The sequence below is a fragment of the Bufo gargarizans genome, chromosome 9 (genome assembly GCF_014858855.1).
Source record: "Bufo gargarizans isolate SCDJY-AF-19 chromosome 9, ASM1485885v1, whole genome shotgun sequence".
Classification (NCBI taxonomy): Eukaryota; Metazoa; Chordata; class Amphibia; order Anura; family Bufonidae; genus Bufo; species Bufo gargarizans.
The window spans coordinates 187,396,769-187,417,128 of record NC_058088.1 but is presented as its reverse complement, the minus strand read 5'-3'; the positions used below and the strand labels follow the sequence as shown (position 1 = coordinate 187,417,128).

The following is a 20,360-nucleotide window of genomic DNA, read 5'->3' as shown; positions in this document are numbered from 1 at the left end:
CAGCTGTCCCTTTAAGGTGTTACCTTCTTCAGACATCAATCCTCAGGCTATGAGTTGTGAATCTACAATCCACTCAGGAATACGATCCCTGGAACAACCGGTCGGACCGGTCTCCTGGAAGGAAATCCAAGACTCCGGGCTAGATGTGAAGAATGCCTATGTGTGTCACTCTATAGAGAAGAGTCAATTTGCCCCTCTGGGCATCTAAAAAAAGAACAATACTTTTGTCTAAGGCCCGACTTCAAACACACCAGGCTCCACGGAAGACAAAGAGACATCTTGTATCATGTATAATAGTCTTCTTCAACATGTATGGGCAGCTGGGGGGCAAACACAGGAGTGGTGGTGGAGATGGGGGGTAGGGGGTTATGGTCTTGTTATTCCGACCTGTGGGGGGGCTTCCCGTAAACACATATGAAGATCATTAATGGAATATGCAAAGTCTGACTGCCCATGGGTGACCCCGGGCAAGGGGTGGGAATGGTCCATGTCAACCAGATGGACTTTAGGCCCTCAACATCTAACACATAGCAATGGCATCTAACATAACATAATATCTCACGATGAATTTTATACCGTATGAGTAGAACTAAGGTAATGATCACACAAATCCACCTTGAAGGAAACCGCCATGGGGTCTCAGCACATCCCACTTCTATGATATTTTCTACATTTCTTAACATCTAATTTATAATCAACATAAATACATCTCTTGGTGTCACATGCTTCCCCTAAACACTGCACAGTATTATAGTAGTTATATTCTGTACATAGGAGGCAGTATTATAGTAGTTATATTCTTGTACATAGGAGCAGTATTATAGTAGTTATATTCTTGTACATAGGAGGCAGTATTATAGTAGTTATATTCTTGTACATAGGAGCAGTATTATAGTAGTTATATTCTGTACATAGGAGGCAGTATTATAGTAGTTATATTCTTGTACATAGGAGCAGTATTATAGTAGTTATATTCTTGTACATAGGAGCAGTATTATAGTAGTTATATTCTTGTACAAAGGAGGCAGTATTATAGTAGTTATATTATGTACACAGGAGGCAGTATTATAGTAGTATATTCTTGTACATAGGAGCAGTATTATAGTAGTTATATTCTTGTACATAGGAGCAGTATTATAGTATTTATATTCTTGTACATAGGAGGCAGTATTATAGTAGTTATATTCTTGTACATAGGAGCAGTATTATAGTAGTTATATTCTTGTACATAGGAGGCAGTATTATAGTAGTTATATTCTTGTACATAGGAGCAGTATTATAGTAGTTATATTCTTGTACATAGGAGCAGTATTATAGTAGTTATATTCTTGTACATAGGAGGCAGTATTATAGTAGTTATATTCTTGTACATAGGAGGCAGTATTATAGTAGTTATATTCTTGTACATAGGAGGCAGTATTATAGTAGTTATATTCTTGTACATAGGAGGCGAGTATTATAGTAGTTATATTCTGTACATAGAAGCAGTATTATAGTAGTTATATTCTTGTACATAGGTGGCAGTATTATAGTAGTTATATTCCTGTACATAGGAGAAGTATTATAGTAGTTATATTCTTGTAGCATCGGAGGCAGTATTATAGTAGTTATATTCCTGTACATAGGAGAGTATTATAGTAGTTATATTCTTGTACATAGGAGCAGTATTATAGTAGTTATATTCTTGTACATAGGAGCAGTATTATAGTAGTTATATCTTGTACATAGGAGGCAGTATTATAGTAGGTTATATTCTGTACATAGGAGCAGTATTATAGTAGTTATATTCTTGTACATAGGAGCAGTATTATAGTAGTTATATTCCTTGTACATAGGAAGCAGTATTATAGTAGTTATATTCTGTACATAGGAGCAGTATTATAGTAGTTATATTCTGTACATAGGAGCAGTATTATAGTAGTTAATATTCTTGTACATAGGAGGCAGTATTATAGTAGTTATATTCTTGTACATAGGAGCAGTATTATAGTAGTTATATTCTTGTACATAGGAGGCAGTATTATAGGTAGTTATATTCTTGTACATAGGAGCAGTATTATAGTAGTTATATTCTTGTACATAGGAGGCAGTATTATAGTAGTTATATTCTTGTACATAGGAGGCAGTATTATAGTAGTTATATTCTTGTACATAGGAGCAGTATTATAGTAGTTATAGTCTTGTACATAGGGAGCAGTATTATAGTAGTTATATTCGTGTACATAGGAGCAGTATTATAGTAGTTATATTCTTGTACATAGGAGCAGTATTATAGTAGTTATATTCTTGTACATAGGAGGCAGTATTATAGTAGTTATATTCTTGTACATAGGAGCAGTATTATAGTAGTTATATTCTTGTACATAGGAGCAGTATTATAGTAGTTATATTCTTGTACATAGGAGCAGTATTATAGTAGTTATATTCTTGTACATAGGAGCAGTATTATAGTAGTTATATTCTTGTACATAGGAGGCAGTATTATAGTAGTTATATTCTTGTACATAGGAGCAGTATTATAGTAGTTATATTCTTGTACATAGGAGGCAGTATTATAGTAGTTATATTCTTGTACATAGGAGCAGTATTATAGTAGTTATATTCTTGTACATAGGAGCAGTATTATAGTAGTTATATTCTTGTACATAGGGAGCAGTATTATAGTAGTTATATTCTTGTACATAGGAGCAGTATTATAGTAGTTATATTCTTGTACATAGGAGGCAGTATTATAGTAGTTATATTCTTGTACATAGGAGCAGTATTATAGTAGTTATATTCTTGTACATAGGAGGCAGTATTATAGTAGTTATATTCTTGTACATAGGAGCAGTATTATAGTAGTTATATTCTTGTACATAGGAGGCAGTATTATAGTAGTTATATTCTTGTACATAGGAGGCAGTATTATAGTAGTTATATTCTTGTACATAGGAGCAGTATTATAGTAGTTATATTCTTGTACATAGGAGGCAGTATTATAGTAGTTATATTCTTGTACATAGGAGCAGTATTATAGTAGTTATATTCTTGTACATAGGAGGCAGTATTATAGTAGTTATATTCTTGTACATAGGAGCAGTATTATAGTAGTTATATTCTTGTACATAGGAGGCAGTATTATAGTAGTTATATTCTTGTACATAGGAGCAGTATTATAGTAGTTATATTCTTGTACATAGGAGGCAGTATTATAGTAGTTATATTCTTGTACATAGGAGCAGTATTATAGTAGTTATATTCTTGTACATAGGAGGCAGTATTATAGTAGTTATATTCTTGTACATAGGAGCAGTATTATAGTAGTTATATTCTTGTACATAGGAGCAGTATTATAGTTATATTCTTGTACATAGGAGGCAGTATATAGTAGTTATATTCTTGTACATAGGAGCAGTATTATAGTAGTTATATTCTTGTACATAGGAGCAGTATTATAGTAGTTATATTCTTGTACATAGGAGCAGTATTATAGTAGTTATATTCTTGTACATAGGAGGCAGTATTATAGTAGTTATATTCTTGTACATAGGAGCAGTATTATAGTAGTTATATTCTTGTACATAGGAGGCAGTATTATAGTAGTTATATTCTTGTACATAGGAGCAGTATTATAGTAGTTATATTCTTGTACATAGGAGCAGTATTATAGTAGTTATATTCTTGTACATAGGAGCAGTATTATAGTAGTTATATTCTTGTACATAGGAGCAGTATTATAGTAGTTATATTCTTGTACATAGGAGGCAGTATTATAGTAGTTATATTCTTTGTACATAGGAGCAGTATATAGTAGTTATATTCTTGTACATAGGAGCAGTAGTATATAGTAGTTATATTCTTGTACATAGGAGCAGTATTATAGTAGTTATATTCTTGTACATAGGAGGCAGTATTATAGTAGTTATATTCTTGTACATAGGAGCAGTATTATAGTAGTTATATTCTTGTACATAGGAGGCAGTATTATAGTAGTTATATTCTTGTACATAGGAGGCAGTATTATAGTAGTTTATATTCTTGTACATAGGAGCAGTATTATAGTAGTTATATTCTTGTACATAGGAGCAGTTATTATAGTAGTTATATTCTGTACATAGGAGGCAGTATTATAGTGTTATATTCTTGTACCTAGGAGGCATTATTATAGTAGTATATTCTTGTACATAGGAGTCAGTATTATAGTAGTTATATTCTTGTACATAGGAGCAGTATTATAGTAGTTATATTCTTGTACATAGGAGGCAGTATTATAGTAGTTATATTCTTGTACATAGAGGCAGCTATATAGTAGTTATATTCTTGTACATAGGAGCAGTATTATAGTAGTTATATTCTTGTACATAGGAGCAGTATTATAGTAGGTTTATTTCTGTACATAGGAGCAGTATTATAGTAGTTATATTCTTGTACATAGGGGCAGTATTATAGTAGTTATATTCTTGTACATAGGAGGCAGTATTATAGTAGTTATATCTTGTACATAGGGGCAGTATTATAGTAGTTATATTCTTGTACATAGGAGGCAGTATTATAGTAGTTATATCCTTGTACATAGGAGCAGTATTATAGTAGTTATATTCTTGTACATAGGAGCAGTATTATAGTAGTTATATTCTTGTACATAGGAGCAGTATTATAGTAGTTATATTCTTGTATATAGGAGCAGTATTATAGTAGTTATATTCTTGTACATAGGGGCAGTATTATATTAGTTATATTCTTGTACATAGGAGCAGTATTATAGTAGTTATATTCTTGTACATAGGAGGCAGTATTATAGTAGTTATATTCTTGTACATAGGAGGCAGTATTATGGTAGTTATATTCCTGTACATATGAGGCAGTATTATAGTAGTTATATTCTTGTCCATAGGAGGCAGTATTATAGTAGTTATATTCTTGTACATAGGAGGCAGTATTATAGTAGTTATATTCTTGTACATAGGAGCAGTATTATAGTAGTTATATTCTTGTACATAGGAGCAGTATTATAGTAGTTATATTCTTGTACATAGGAGCAGTATTATAGTAGTTATATTCTTGTACATAGGAGGCAGTATTATAGTAGTTATATTCTTGTACATAGGAGCAGTATTATAGTAGTTATATTCTTGTACATAGGAGCAGTATTATAGTAGTTATATTCTTGTACATAGGAGGCAGTATTATGGTAGTGATATACAGATATATTTACTGTATTGACTGATGGTGACTGGAATTACCCACAATAATGGCTGATATCTATAAATGATAAGTGATGTGATTACTGAATATGTATAATGCTTCTGGTCTGGATCGTTTTTGCTTTCTGCATAATAAGAAATCCATTTGTACATTACACTTTACCGGTCTGGGCGGCTCGGAGAAGGTGCTGAACACTTCAGGGTTTTACATCTGCTATTTCTGTCTTTTTTATCGCAGTGACTCACTGAAGGTTGTAGCAGGATTACATGGGACTGAATGTGAAGATCTTACCTAAAGGGGTCCTCTCACTTCAGCAACTAGCATTTGTTATGGAGAGAAAGTTAATACAAGGCACTTACTAATCTTTCATGATTGTCCATATTGCCTCCTTTGCCGGCTTGATTCATTTTTCTATCGCATTATACACTGCTCGTTTCCATGGTTACGACCACTCTGAAATCCATCAGCGGTGGTCGTGCTTGCACATTATAGGAAAACACACCACCTTATGTTAGCTCCCGCAGTCCCAGCCGCTAGAGAGGCAGGCACTTTTTCTTATAGTGTGCAAGCACGACCACCTCAGATGGATTATAAGGTGGTCGTAACCATGGAAATGAGCAGTGCATAATGTGATGGGAAAATAAATGAATCCATTCAGCAAAGGAGGCAATATGGACAATCACAGTACATTAGTAAGGCCCTTGTATTAACTTCATCTACAAAAAAAATGCCTCTTACTGAAGTGACACATCAACCATTTAAAGGGCCAGCAGCACTCATATTTTTAGTTTACAATAGTGCAGTAGAGTTCTAAGAATCCTATCCCTTGTAATCCTATTATTATTCCCACTGAGCTCTGCAGTCATCCTGAAATACCTGATAACAGACAGCAATAGATTGTATTTGGTTGGACATCAATTTATTTGTTCCCGTTCCATTTTGCTCATCCGTTGCTCTTGTCTTCCTGGGGTTATATCGCCTTTTGCATCGTTTACGTTGCTGACTACAAATAGGGCTGCCTTTACAATGATACTACGGGTTGTCGGAATTGTTCGCAGCGAGGCCGGATCTATAAGACATGAGATTCTATATTCATGAATCAGGAGGATCAGGATGAACCGAGCTGGGTTGACAGTGCATTGAGGTTGTGGAGGAGATTTTTTTGCTGAATTTCGCCTATGTCACTTCATAACGTTACATTCAGTGATTTGCCTGCGGGCTTCACAAATTTCAAAGCGTCATCCCCCTGTCTATGCCGAGTACAAATTCATTTGAAATGTACCCAGTGACCTGACATGTTGGAGCTGCCAAACGCAAAGGGCACGTTAATGCCAGAGCGCTGAACTGTCGGTGCCCTCTGAAGGGTATAAGTGTATATGGAAAATAATGTAAATGCAGGTCTGCCACCTAGTGGTCACACTGCAAACTGCACCGCATAAAGAGGCCAGGTAGATATTCTGGATCATAGGAACGGGTGGGGTCTGTATTCATTTATGGGGTCTGGTCTGGGGTCTGTATTGCCTAAAGGGGGGCCTGTATGTACTGAGTGGGCTCATCCTGGGTCTGGATTAGTTTAAGGACTCAGAATTATGGTCTGGGGTCTGTATTTCCTGAAGGGGTTTGTATTAGTTTAGGGGGGCCTGTATGTACTAAGTGGGTTGGTCCTGGGTCTGGATTAGTTTAGGTACTCTAAATTTCTTTAGGGGGTCTCTTCTGGGGTCTGGATTACCTGGACAGGTTTGGATTAGTTTAGGGGTCCTGTATGTACTGAATGGGTTGGTTCTGGGTCCCTAAACTAAACAATAGGGGGTCTGGTCTGGGGTCTGTATTCATTTATTGGGGATCTGAATTTGTTTAGAAGGTCTGCTTTGGGGTGGTCCGGTCTGTAATTCTTTGGGGGTCTCGTTCTGAGTCTGCATAGTTTAAGGGCCCCGATGTAAAGGGTCTGGTTGGGTGTTTGTATTTATGTAGGGGGCATACACTGGGTTTTTGTCAGTTTTAGGGGTTCGGAGACTGCATGAGTTTATGGGGTCTGGTCTGGGTTTGCATTATATTAGTGGTTAGAGGGGTCTGTTTTAGTTTCAGGAGTCTGGATTACTTTATCGGGTCTGGGTGTGCAGTATTTATAGGGGACACGTCCTGCATCTGTGTTAGTTTAAAGGGTCTGTTTTGGAGTCTACATTAGGTTATGGGGTCTGGTCTGGCGTCTGCATTACTTTTGGGGGTCTGGTGTGGGGGCCTGTGTTAGTTTTAGGACACTGTAATATGTTAGGATCTGGGTCTGTAGGGTCTGTACTGGTTTAGGGGTCTGTTTTGGTTTTGGAGAACTGTTCTGGGGTCTTCATTACTTTAGGGGGTCTGCATTCGTTTATGGGGTCGGTATTACCTAAAGTAATTTAGGGGATCTGGTTTAGGGGTCTGGCTTAGTTTTAGAGGTCTGCATGAGTTTATGCAGTCTAATCTGGGGGGGTTTGTATTACTTTAGGGGGTCTTGTTTGGGGCTTGTATTACCTTCAGGTCTGTATTATGTTAGGGGGTCTGCTGTGGGGTTTGTATTACTTTAGGTAATATGGGGTGGGGGTCTGTCTTAGTTTTAGGAGTTTGCAGTTATTCAGGGATCTGTATTACCTTCACGGGGTCTGTATTATTTGGGAGGTCCAGTTTGGGGGGGGGGGGGGGTCTGTATTACCTTTACGTGTGTATTACAATGGGGGGTCTGGTTTTGGGGTCTGTATTACTTTTAGGGGCCTGCATTATTTTGGAAAGTCCAGTTTGGAGGCTTTTATTACCTTTAGGGGTCTGTATTATTTTAGAAGGTCTGGTTTAGGGGTCTGTATTACCTTCAGAGGTCTGTATTACTTTCGGGGGTCTAGTTTGGGGGCCTGTATTACCTTCAGGGGTGTATATTACTTTGGGAAGTTTGGTTTGGGGGTCTGTATTACCTTTAGGGGGTCTGTATTATTTTAGAGGGTCTGGTTTGGGGGCTGTATTACCTTTAGGGGTCTGTATAACATTGGGAGGTCTGGTTTGGAGGCCTTTATTACCTTTAGGGGTCTGTATTATTTTAGAGGGTCTGGTTTGGGGGGCTGTATTACCTTTAGGGGTCTGTATTATTTTAGAGGGTCTGGTTTGGGGGTCTGTATTACCTTCAGGGGTCTGTATTATTTTAGAGGGTCTGGTTTGGGGTCTGTATTACCTTTAGGGGTCTGTATTATTTTAGAGGGTCTGGTTTGGGGGGCTGTATTACCTTTAGGGGTCTGTATTATTTTAGAGGGTCTGGTTTGGGGGGCTGTATTACCTTTAGGGGTCTGTATAACATTGGGAGGTCTGGTTTGGGGGTCTGTATTACCTTTAGGGGTCTGTATTATTTTAGAGGGTCTGGTTTAGGGTCTGTATTACCTTTAGGGGTCTGTATTATTTTAGAGGGTCTGGTTTGGGGGTCTGTATTAGCTTTAGGGGTCTGTATTATTTTAGAGGGTCTGGTTTGGGGTCTGTATTACCTTCAGGGGTCTGTATTATTTTAGAGGGTCTGGTTTGGGGTCTGTATTACCTTCAGGGGTCTGTATTATTTTAGAGGGTCTGGTTTGGAGGCCTTTATTACCTTCAGGGGTCTGTATTATTTTAGGAGGTCTGGTTTGGGGGTCTGTATTACTTTCAGAGGTCTGTATTACTTTCGGGGGTCTAGTTTGGGGGGTCTGTATTACCTTTAGGGTCTGTATTATTTTAGAGGGTCTGGTTTGGGGGGCTGTATTACCTTCAGGGGTCTGTATTATTTTAGAGGGTCTGGTTTGGGGGGCTGTATTACTTTTAGGGGTCTGTATAACATTGGGAGGTCTGGTTTGGAGGCCTTTATTAGCTTGGAGGGTTTGAATTCGCTTTGGGGTGTGATGAAGGAGGCCACGTGGCCACTTGTTAATTTCAATGCCTTAGGTTGGGGCTGTGTCTTAAATACCTGGGTGGGGTGGCAATTAATAAAATGTATGTGCGGCGCCGATTTTCAGACTCTCCCAGAGTATTAGCAGGGCCCCACCTGCCATGTGCCTTTTACAATACTGGTGTTTTCATGTGTGGTGGAGAGACCTTTGGGCCCTTAGACACCAGGGCCCGGGTGTAACCACAACTTCTACACCCCTATGGTTACACCCTTGCCATACTTTATATACATGACATACAGACTGCCCGCTCAACCAATCATTAGCCGCTTTGGTGACCCTCTTCTGCCATTGTGATTGGCCGAGCGGCAGCACAAGCCATTTCCTGTGTGGAGAGCAGCAGCGGTGGGGGATCGGTAAGAAATGATTACGGCTTTCACAGCGCCACCTGCTGGACAGTATCAGAAGTAACTGGCGCCACTAGTTCTTCCTCTTAAGGCTCAATATGACGATGGCGTGTGGTGCCTTGGTGTGTGCGCGAGAAGCTCCACCGCCAAGTACATGCAGGGGGGCCTATGCTTTACCCTGCAGCTATGTGCCAGCCTATTGGATGCCGTGCCGGAGATAGAAAGATAGATAGATAAAATATGTACCAAGTAGTTGCTAAAAATTCTTCCTTTTAGTCAGACGTCAAACATAGAAAATCAGTGAGAGAACGACAACATTGTCCAGGAGGAGGGGGGGCACATAAATAAAAGCCCCAACCCCATTAGTTAAAGGACTTTAGGATTTAACTGAACTCCATGTGTGATACATCAGCAGCCATTTTGAGTTTAAAGAGCACTTGTCATCAGAACCAACCCTAAGACCATCTTATAGGGTTGTTCCTGCTGGTTACATTGATACCTTTCTTGTGAAAATCGGTTGTGGCGTTTCAGAGCAAAATACTTTTTCATCCTTCATCAACTCAGGGATGCAGTGCCCCGAGGGGTGTGGCCAGCACTGGAAAGCTGAGGGTCTAGGCCCGCCCCCTGTGCACTGAAGCCCTGATTTGCATGAAGTATAAAATTCTTTTTTTCTCGGGAACGCCACAACCGATTCTCACAAGACAGGTATCTTTTTAATCAGCAGGATTAACCCTACCAGACGTATGTCTGGCTTAATATGGGTGATCCTGCTGACAGATGCTCTTTAAGGGAATTTTGCACCTCCAATTCTGTTATCTGGCACCATATGAGTGCACATGAGTACATTGAAGCGTTGTTCTCCTAGCTCATTAAGGATTGAAGCCCTTCATCGTGACGATAGGATTAAAAAACAAGGGAGGTCCACACGGCGAGCCTGAAAGAAATGTGTAAGAAAACCATATTAGTAAACTAGAAACAATTAGTGTCAACTTAAAGGGTCTGTCCATGGCCATCCTATTTAATAAAGCACAACCTGGAGCACTGAGATGATCCACTGCTTCCTGGTGCATGCATAGAATACCAGAGCTGCAGTGAAGACTGACATTTGCAAGCCAGTTAAAGGGTAGCACAAAACAATGCAGTACATACGCTATTCAGCGTATGTACTGAACACCCTAACCTGCTCAGTAATAATGACCAGTGGTGATCAAACAGCGTCTGATACTTTTCTTCATCTTATCCACATTAACGCAGAACACTTGGGAGGCGTGGGGTATCTGAGATGGAAATGATGGAGTTTGTTTTACATTTTTACCTTAAGGGCACGATGGAAGGTTTTTGCACTCTGTTTTCTCCACCACTTTAAAACGTTGTTTGTTGATGGGAACACATCTGGGTCTTGGAGTTCCAGAGAAAAAGACTTCTACACTCCTAGTGGCTCCTGGGACAATATCTCTGAAACATCAAGAAAAATCCATTAAATATTAGTAACAGAAAAATATAGATATCAGACATCAACAAACTATAGATTGAATCTCTTTGTAAATGTTTACTGCGACATAGAACAAAATACCTAATATAATACTGCCCCCTATGTGCAAGAATATAACTACTATAATACTTCTCATATGTACAAGAATATAACTACTATAATACTGCTCCTATGTACAAGAATATAACTACTATAATACTGCTCCTATGTACAAGAATATAACTACTATAATACTGCTCCTATGTGCAAGAATATAACTACTATAATACTGCCCCCTATGTACAAGAATATAACTACTATAATACTGCTCTTATGTACAAGGATATAACTACTATAATACTGCCTCCTATGTACAAGGATATAACTACTATAATACTGCCCCCTATGCACAAGAATATAACTACTATAATACTGCTCTTATGTACAAGGATATAACTACTATAATACTGCCTACTATGTACAAGAATATAACTACTATAATACTGCCTCCTATGTACAAAAATATATCTACTATAATACTGCTCCTATGTACAATAATATAACTACTATAATACTGCCTCCTATGTACAAGAATATAACTACTATAATACTGCTCCTATGTACAAGAATATAACTACTATAATACTGCCTCCTATGTACAAGATATAACTACTATAATACTGCCTCCTATGTACAAGAATATAACTACTATAATACTGCTCCTATGTACAAGAATATAACTACTATAATACTGCTTCCTATGTACAAGAATATAACTACTATTAATACTGCTCTTATCTACAAGGATATAACTACCTATAATACTGCCTACTATGTACAAGAATATAACTACTATAATACTGCCTCCTATGTACAAGAATATAACTACTATAATACTGCTCCTATGTACAAGAATATAACTACTATAATACTGCTCCTATATACAAGAATATAACTACTATAATACTGCTCTTATGTACAAGAATATAACTACTATAATACTGCCCCCTATGTACAAGAATATAACTACTATAGTACTGCTCCTATGTACAAGAATATATCTACTATAATACTGCCTCCTATGTACAAGAATATAACTACTATAATACTGCTCCTATGTACAAGAATATAACTACTATAATACAGCCTCCTATGTACAAGAATATAACTACTATAATACTGTTCCTATGTACAAGAATATAACTACTATAATACTGCTCTTATGTACAAGAATAGAACTACTATAATACTGCTCCTATGTACAAGAATATAACTACTATAATACTGCCTCCTATGTACAAGAATATAACTACTATAATACTGCTCCTATGTACAAGAATATAACTACTATAATACTGCCTCCTATGTACAAGAATATAACTACTATAATACTGCTCCTATGTACAAGAATATAACTACTATAATACTGCTCCTATGTACAAGAATATAACTACTATAATACTGCTACTATGTACAAGAATATAACTACTATAATACTGCTCCTATGTACAAGAATATAACTACTATAATACTGCCTCCTATGTACAAGAATATAACTACTATAATACTGCCTCCTATGTACAAGAATATAACTACTATAATACTGCTCCTATGTACAAGAATATAACTACTATAATACTGCTCCTATGTACAAGAATATAACTACTATAATACTGCTCCTATGTACAAGAATATAACTACTATAATACTGCCTCCTATGTACAAGAATATAACTACTATAATACTGCTCCTATGTACAAGAATATAACTACTATAATACTGCTCCTATGTACAAGAATATAACTACTATAATACTGCTCCTATGTACAAGAATATAACTACTATAATACTGCTCCTATGTACAAGAATATAACTACTATAATACTGCTCCTATGTACAAGAATATAACTACTATAATACTGCTCCTATGTACAAGAATATAACTACTATAATACTGCTCCTATGTACAAGAATATAACTACTATAATACTGCTCCTATGTACAAGAATATAACTACTATAATACTGCCTCCTATGTACAAGAATATAACTACTATAATACTGCTCCTATGTACAAGAATATAACTACTATAATACTGCTCCTATGTACAAGAATATAACTACTATAATACTGCTCCTATGTACAAGAATATAACTACTATAATACTGCTCCTATGTACAGAATATAACTACTATAATACTGCTCCTATGTACAAGAATATAACTACTATAATACTGCTCCTATGTACAAGAATATAACTACTATATACTGCTCCTATGTACAAGAATATAACTACTATAATACTGCCCTATGTACAAGAATATAACTACTATAATACTGCTCCTATGTACAAGAATATAACTACTATAATACTGCTCCTATGTACAAGAATATAACTACTATAATACTGCCTCCTATGTACAAGAATATAACTACTATAATACTGCTCCTATGTACAAGAATATAACTACTATAATACTGCTCCTATGTACAGAATATAACTACTATAATACTGCTCCTATGTACAAGGAATATAACTACTATAATACTGCTCCTATGTACAAGAATATAACTACTATAATACTGCTCCTATGTACAAGAATATAACTACTATAATATGCTCCTATGTACAGAATATAACTACTATAATACTGCCTCTATGTACAAGAATATAACTACTATAATACTGCCCTATGTACAAGAATATAACTACTATAATACTGCTCCTATGTACAAGAATATAACTACTATAATACTGCTCCTATGTACAAGAATATAACTACTATAATACTGCTCCTATGTACAAGAATATAACTACTATAATACTGCCGCCTATGTACAAGAATAGAACTACTATATTACTGCTCCTATGTACAAGAATATAACTACTATAATACTGCCTCCTATGTACAAGAATATAACTACTATAACACTGCTCCTATGTACAAGAATATAACTACTATAATACTGCTCCTATGAACAAGAATAAAACTACTATAATACTGCTCCTATGTACAAGAATATAACTACTATAATACTGCTCCTATGTACAAGAATATAACTACTATAATACTGCTCCCTATGTACAAGAATATACTACTATAATACTGCCTCCTATGTACAAGAATATAACTACTATAATACTGCTCCTATGTACAAGAATATTAACTACTATAATACTGCTCCTATGTACAAGAATATAACTACTATAATACTGCTCCTATGTACAAGAATATACTACTATAATACTGCCTCCTATGTACAAGAATATAACTACTATAATACTGCTCCTATGTACAAGAATATAACTACTATAATACTGCCTCCTATGTACAAGAATATAACTACTATAATACTGCTCCTATGTACAAGAATATAACTACTATAATACTGCCCTCTGTACAAGAATATAACTACTATAATACTGCTCCTATGTACAAGAATATAACTACTATAATACTGCTCCTATGTACAAGAATATAACTACTATAATACTGCTCCTATGTACAAGACTATAACTACTATAATACTGCTCCTATGTACAAGAATATAACTACTATAATACTGCTCCTATGTACAAGAATATAACTACTATAATACTGCCTCCTATGTACAAGAATATAACTACTATAATACTGCCTCCTATGTACAAGAATATAACTACTATAATACTGCCTCCTATGTACAAGAATATAACTACTATAATACTGCTCCTATGTACAAGAATATAACTACTATAATACTGCCTCCTATGTACAAGAATATAACTACTATAATACTGCTCCTATGTACAGAATATACTACTATAATACTGCTCCTATGTACAAGAATATAACTACTATAATACTGCTCCTATGTACAAGAATATAACTACTATAATACTGTTCCTATGTACAAGAATATTACTACTATAATACTACTCCTATGTACAAGAATATAACTACTATAATACTGCTCCTATGTACAAGAATATAACTACTATAATACTGCTCCTATGTACAAGAATATAACTACTATACTACTGCTCCTATGTACAAGAAAATAACTACTATAATACTGCTCCTATGTACAAGAATATAACTACTATAATACTGCTCCTATGTACAAGGATATAACTACTATAATACTGCCCCCTATCGATACGAATGGTCTTGTGGTGCAGTACTTACGGATAGTCGGGGTATTGCGGTTCACACACTTTGCTTCTCTCTTTTTCCGCCGCCCCACATGCAGATGAGCACAGCCCCCATTCACTCCATTCTGACCAGGAACCTTCATCTGCATAAAAAAAAAAAATACAAAATGTGATCGAAATTAGAAGTGGTGTCATGTAGTAGAAGCCTAGTAGAGGTCCTCTTCATGGACTGTGTTGCTGGGAGGTTTGGGCAGGACCTCGGGCACTCACAGGTGCACCCCTGTGCGTTGTAGCAGGCCCGGCTCTCCCGGTACGGCCCGTCACACCACCGCCCTCCATGACTTTGGCCTCGACATTCGCGAAGTCTATTCTGATTCCCAACTTTTTTCTGGCACTTAATATCATCCTGCTGCAATCGGGCACATTCAATCCACTCTCCCCACGCCGACCATGTCCCATCGACTGCAGGAGACAAAAAGATCGTTGCACTTACAATAGAGTTTTTATTTTTATTTTGTGGCTCTGCTGGCTGTCAGTGAATGGAAACCTGGCACTTACTGGGACACGGCTTCTTTGTATTGCAGATAGATTGTTTGACTGGAGGCCCCGCACAATCTCTTCCTCCATGTTTGGGGGCAGGGTTATTGCAGAACCTCTTCTGTCTTATCTGCCCAACCCCGCAGGTAACAGAACATTCAGAGTCGTCCTGCCATGCCCCCCACACTCCATTCACTGCAGGGAAAGGACATAAATCAACACAGATCCTACATTTGTCACCCTTTAAGGTGAATGATGACTATAGTTATATGGAAACAGTCAACAAGCAGGGAGATCAGTGCTTTCTTTTCTTCTTTCCCCTCCTATTGCTCGCTGTGCTGCTTTTGTCACATGCTGGGACGTCATCCCTCCAGGTTATATGGCCCCACCTGATGATTTTGCTCGGTCTGGAGCATCCTTTCCCACTAGCTGCTTTTCTGTCACTTTCAGTATTTAGTTCAACTCTGCTACATCATCAACTATTCTGAAACAACTCTGCTATACTAACCTCCAGGGGGCTGTCACAACTTTGCTACAGTGATCCTCAGTATGTTGCTACAATCTTGCTATATGACTCTGCAATATCGGTCTTCTACAACTCTGCTACATCAGTCTCTAGGACTCTGCTATATCACTTTGCTTTACCAGTCTCTAGTATGCTACCAATGCTCTGCTATGTGACTCTGCTATACTAGTCTCTAGTACGCTGCTACTACCCCGCTACATGACTCTGCTATACTACTGGTCTCCAAAATGTTACTATAACTCTGCTACATCACCCTGCTGTACTGGTTTCCGATATACTGCTACAACTCTGCTACATCATGCTGCTATATTTGTCTCCAGTGCAGTACTACAACTCCGCTACCCTGGTCTCCCATTAACTCTGCTACACCAATCACTAAGATAACTATGCTACATTGGTCTTCAAGATAACTCTGCTTTGGGAAGTTTCAGTGGACTTTGCTTCATCATCTCTGCTACATCAGGTGAGAACATGATTAACATGAATGTGCCTATAACTTCAGACCCAGGGCCCATATCTAGTGGGCACTTCTAAGCCCTCAAAGATTGTCAGATCCATCAACAGCAACTTGCTAACAGTTTCCAGGAGCTTACCTTCACAGAAGGGCAGGTCTCGGCAGTCTCTGGTGTCTTGGTTACTCCCCTCACATGGTCTGCCGGGTGGGATCGTAGAGGGTGCAGGATTATCACAATCTCGATAACGGGACTGAACTGGGAAATTTTGAGAACCTTCTACTGTGCAGCTGGCGGAACATTGCCTCCAGGGGCCCCAGTTACTCCAGGCGCCGTGAGCTGGGAACAGGGGAAGCCACAATTAAATCTCTGGGGACCTTAAAGGGGTTCTCCTGTTTCGTGTTCCTGAGTGTCCTCCTCAATCAGGGCATCAGTAGGTTCTCAGCACCTTGAACCCCACGAGATACTAAGGCCGGAGAACCCCTTTAATTCATTGTCTCCTATGACATAACATTAGTGTGACAACTGTCGCTTCTCTTACTCGGACAGACTTGTTGGGTGTCACAGACTACTGTCTCGATGCTCTTGCCGATGCAGCCGCCCCCACATAGCGGTGGAGGGTTGTTGCATTGTCTGGTCCGTTGCCTTTGTCCGACTTGGCATGTGACGGAGCAGTCAGACCATGGGGACCAATCAGACCATCCTCCGGCCTCTGCAGAAAAATAGCAAAAGTAATCTGATGAAAAACGGTTCTGTTATTATGTGTTGCCATATAATACCTCAATATAGCGTTCACATACTACTGCTATACAGTTCTCACATAATATCGCCATATAGTACCCACACTCTACTGCCAGACAGTGCCAACATAATACTTCCATACAGTACCCATACTACGGCCATACAGTACTCATATAATACTTCCATATAAAATCCATATACTTTTGCCATACAGTGCCAGCATAATATTTGAAGATAGTCCCCACAAACAACTCCCCTACAGTGCCAACATATTACTTTCATATAGTACCAACATAATACTGCCATACGGTGTTTATACAATACTGCTTTATTACTATATGATGGTTCCTAAATGTGCCTCTATAATAGTGCCATACCGTGAAGATATAACATTGCCATGAAATAACTGTGCTACGAAAAAGATACTGCTACCTAGTGTCCTAAGTAATAATGGCATATGAAGACCTTAAAGCCCTGCTGAGGAGGCCCCTGATGGTCGCCCTGCAGGTCCAGAGCAGCAGTACCCGGCAGGGGGTGGTGATCTGCTCTGTGTACTCCGGCATCGGCCTCGACTCTTGGCTCTGTTTGATTGTATTGATCTACTGTTTGCCCAAATCACAACTCAAATATTGAGCACAAGCTCGAAGCCCCCGACCTACTGCCAGTAAAGGTCAGCTGCTGAATCCTAGGACAGGTGGTGGACGCCCCAAACATTTTTGGTTTTGCGTCCTGGGAATTTTGCTTGGTCGGTTATAAATGAAACATGAAATGTCTGGATCCCAGCACCCTGTGCGTTTGTACTTACTAGGACAGCAGTCTTGAAGGCTACAGGACTGAACTTCTACCTCATCTCCTTCACAGTCGCCTTGTCCTATGCAGATCCTCCGTCTCTCCTGAACGCCTTCCAAACACGAGACCGTACATCCGGACCAAGCGCTCCATTGAGACCACTCAGGCAGGCTTGAGAGAAAAGACAAAAAACACCTTAGAATCCATACTGTGGTCCAAAGTGGTCCCTCAGAAACATTATTATTGGACAGGGTTGACTCTTCTGGTTGCCCACCCGATGAATGAATTGTCAGGTCCTCAAAATCTGACAGAGGAGTATTTAGGAACCTTCAGGCTCCAGGGCCCAGGCACTACTGCTTTCTACCCACCGAACATAGCTACACCATAGGTGGGCCCTACTATTGTGTGAGACTCTGGGGTCACCAAAGATCCTTTGGTTTTTAGTGTCCAATATCACCCCAAGGTCCAAAACACATCCTCAACATCATCTTCTACTGCCCTCCCACGCTAAATCCAGAATTTTAGGTTTCCTGTCACCAGAGAACAGTGCATTGTGGGAGCCGAGCTCTTAGTCTCATGTCTGACTATGGGGCGGAGCTAAAATGTTGTCTGTTTCCAAGGGATACCAGAAGAATGTAGAAAAGTGATGTTTCTTACCGGCAGGCCTGACATGGAGATTCTTGATCAATCTTGAAGGCATATTTAATGTTCAGGCAGCAGTCCACATCTGACACGCCCTCTCCAAGATAGTCCTCACATTCCCCGGTCTGCTCATTCACTTCCGCAAAGCAGTGGACATTGTCCACATCTGAGGTACACAAAGTGGAGATGGAGGCCGAGCATAAGAAGGAACAAGTGGTGGTGCCTGCCCTGCAACATTTATAGGACAAAACTGGCCAGAGAAGACCCAGTACAAAGTGCCAACCAAGGACTACCCCATCTGTGACAGCTTCTGATGCCCCATAATGATGTGCCAACCATACATGATCTATAATGTGCCAGCCATCGATGTCCCATAATAATTTGTCTACAATAGATGTTCCATAACAATGTGCCAACCATAGATTACCCATAACAATGTGCCAATCTTAGATGTCCCATAACAATGTGCCAACCGTAGATTACCCATAACAATGCGCCAATCTTAGATGTCCCATAACAATGAGCCAATCTTAGATGTCCATAACAGTGTTCCAACCATAGACACCCCATAAAGATGTGCCAACCATATATGCCCCATAACTGTTCCAACAATAGATGACCCATAACAATGTGCCAGCTATAGATTTCCCAAAACGATGTGCCAAATATAGATGCCCCATAACAATGTACCAACCACAGATGCTCCTATAGCAATGTGCCAACCATAGATGCCCCCAAAGCTATGTGCCACCAAAGCCCCATATTCCAGTACATGCCTACAGGAAGAACAGCAACAGTGGCTTTATAACAATGTGCCAACCACAGATGCCTCTATAAGTGGCAGATGCAAATGCCTCATAACAATGTGCTATCTATGCCCTTATAACTAGGCCAACCAAAGATGCCCAATAACAATATGTCAGGAACAGGTTCCCCCGTAAGTGTGGCAAACACAGATGCCCCCATAACAATATGTCAGGCATTGATGCCCAGGTAACAATGTGTCAGTCATAGATACCACATGCAAATGCCCCATAACAATGTGGTGGCCCCAAGATGCCCCTCTGGGCAAGGGACATGGGCCATCACTGGTGGCACTGACCTGCAGCAGTCGGTATGATGGAGGTGTAGAGCAGCAGCAGCAGGAAGGACATGTTGGCTTCAGATGGTCTCCTAGGTAAGGTGACTCCTTAGCACTTCTCCTTTGTGTGTGGTCACAATGAGTGGCCCCAGCTTATAAAGAGGTTTTGGCACAGCCCGCCCCCCGCCCTCCCTTCTCCTCTGCAAGACCTTCTGTGGTGAAAGAAATAGGAAGGATTATCTGTGTTGTAATACAGTAAACAGGGAAGTGTGTTGTGAAAGACAGGAATGGCCTTTACTGGACAAAACCTGGTCAAGTGGAGGGAAGGGAGCTGAAAGCCAACATGCCCAGCAATGCCCAGTAAGTACTAGCGATGCCCAGTAAGTGCTAGCGATGCCCAGTAGTGTATCAACAACTCTTGTGCACCAGTATAAGTACCAGGACCCAGATACTTTACCCAGATATGAACTGCAATATGATATGGCAGCAACAGTGCCCAGATATAATGACATTTCCTCCT

At 38.9% G+C, this 20,360-nt stretch overlaps 1 protein-coding gene across 1 annotated transcript; it reads right to left on the bottom strand.

Annotated features, from left to right (window-relative positions):
- Positions 1-9,719: 9,719 nt before the first annotated feature.
- LOC122919514 (complement factor properdin) lies at positions 9,720-20,008 on the bottom strand. Its single transcript, XM_044268586.1, has 10 exons — positions 19,862-20,008; positions 18,775-18,925; positions 18,134-18,288; positions 17,129-17,299; positions 16,729-16,926; positions 15,631-15,804; positions 15,343-15,534; positions 15,107-15,215; positions 10,782-10,921; positions 9,720-10,400 (listed from the first exon to the last, which is right to left on the bottom strand). The coding sequence occupies exons 1-9, from the start codon at positions 19,911-19,913 to the stop codon at positions 10,783-10,785; spliced, it is 1,341 nt and encodes a 446-aa protein (XP_044124521.1). The 5' UTR covers positions 19,914-20,008; the 3' UTR covers positions 9,720-10,400; position 10,782.
- Between the last annotated feature and the right edge of the window lie 352 nt (positions 20,009-20,360).

Excerpts from the sequence above, each read along its gene's own strand:
- LOC122919514 (XM_044268586.1), bottom strand. The coding sequence starts at position 19,913 with ATGTCCTTCCTGCTGCTGCTGCTCTACACCTCCATCATACCGACTGCT. Across the intron at positions 18,289-18,774 it reads TCTCCATGTCAGGCCTGCCG|CCTGCCTGAGTGGTCTCAAT; the intron begins GTAAGAAACATC and ends TTTTCTCTCAAG. Across the intron at positions 17,300-18,133 it reads CCTTCAAGACTGCTGTCCTA|AGGCCGGAGGATGGTCTGAT; the intron begins GTAAGTACAAAC and ends ATTTTTCTGCAG.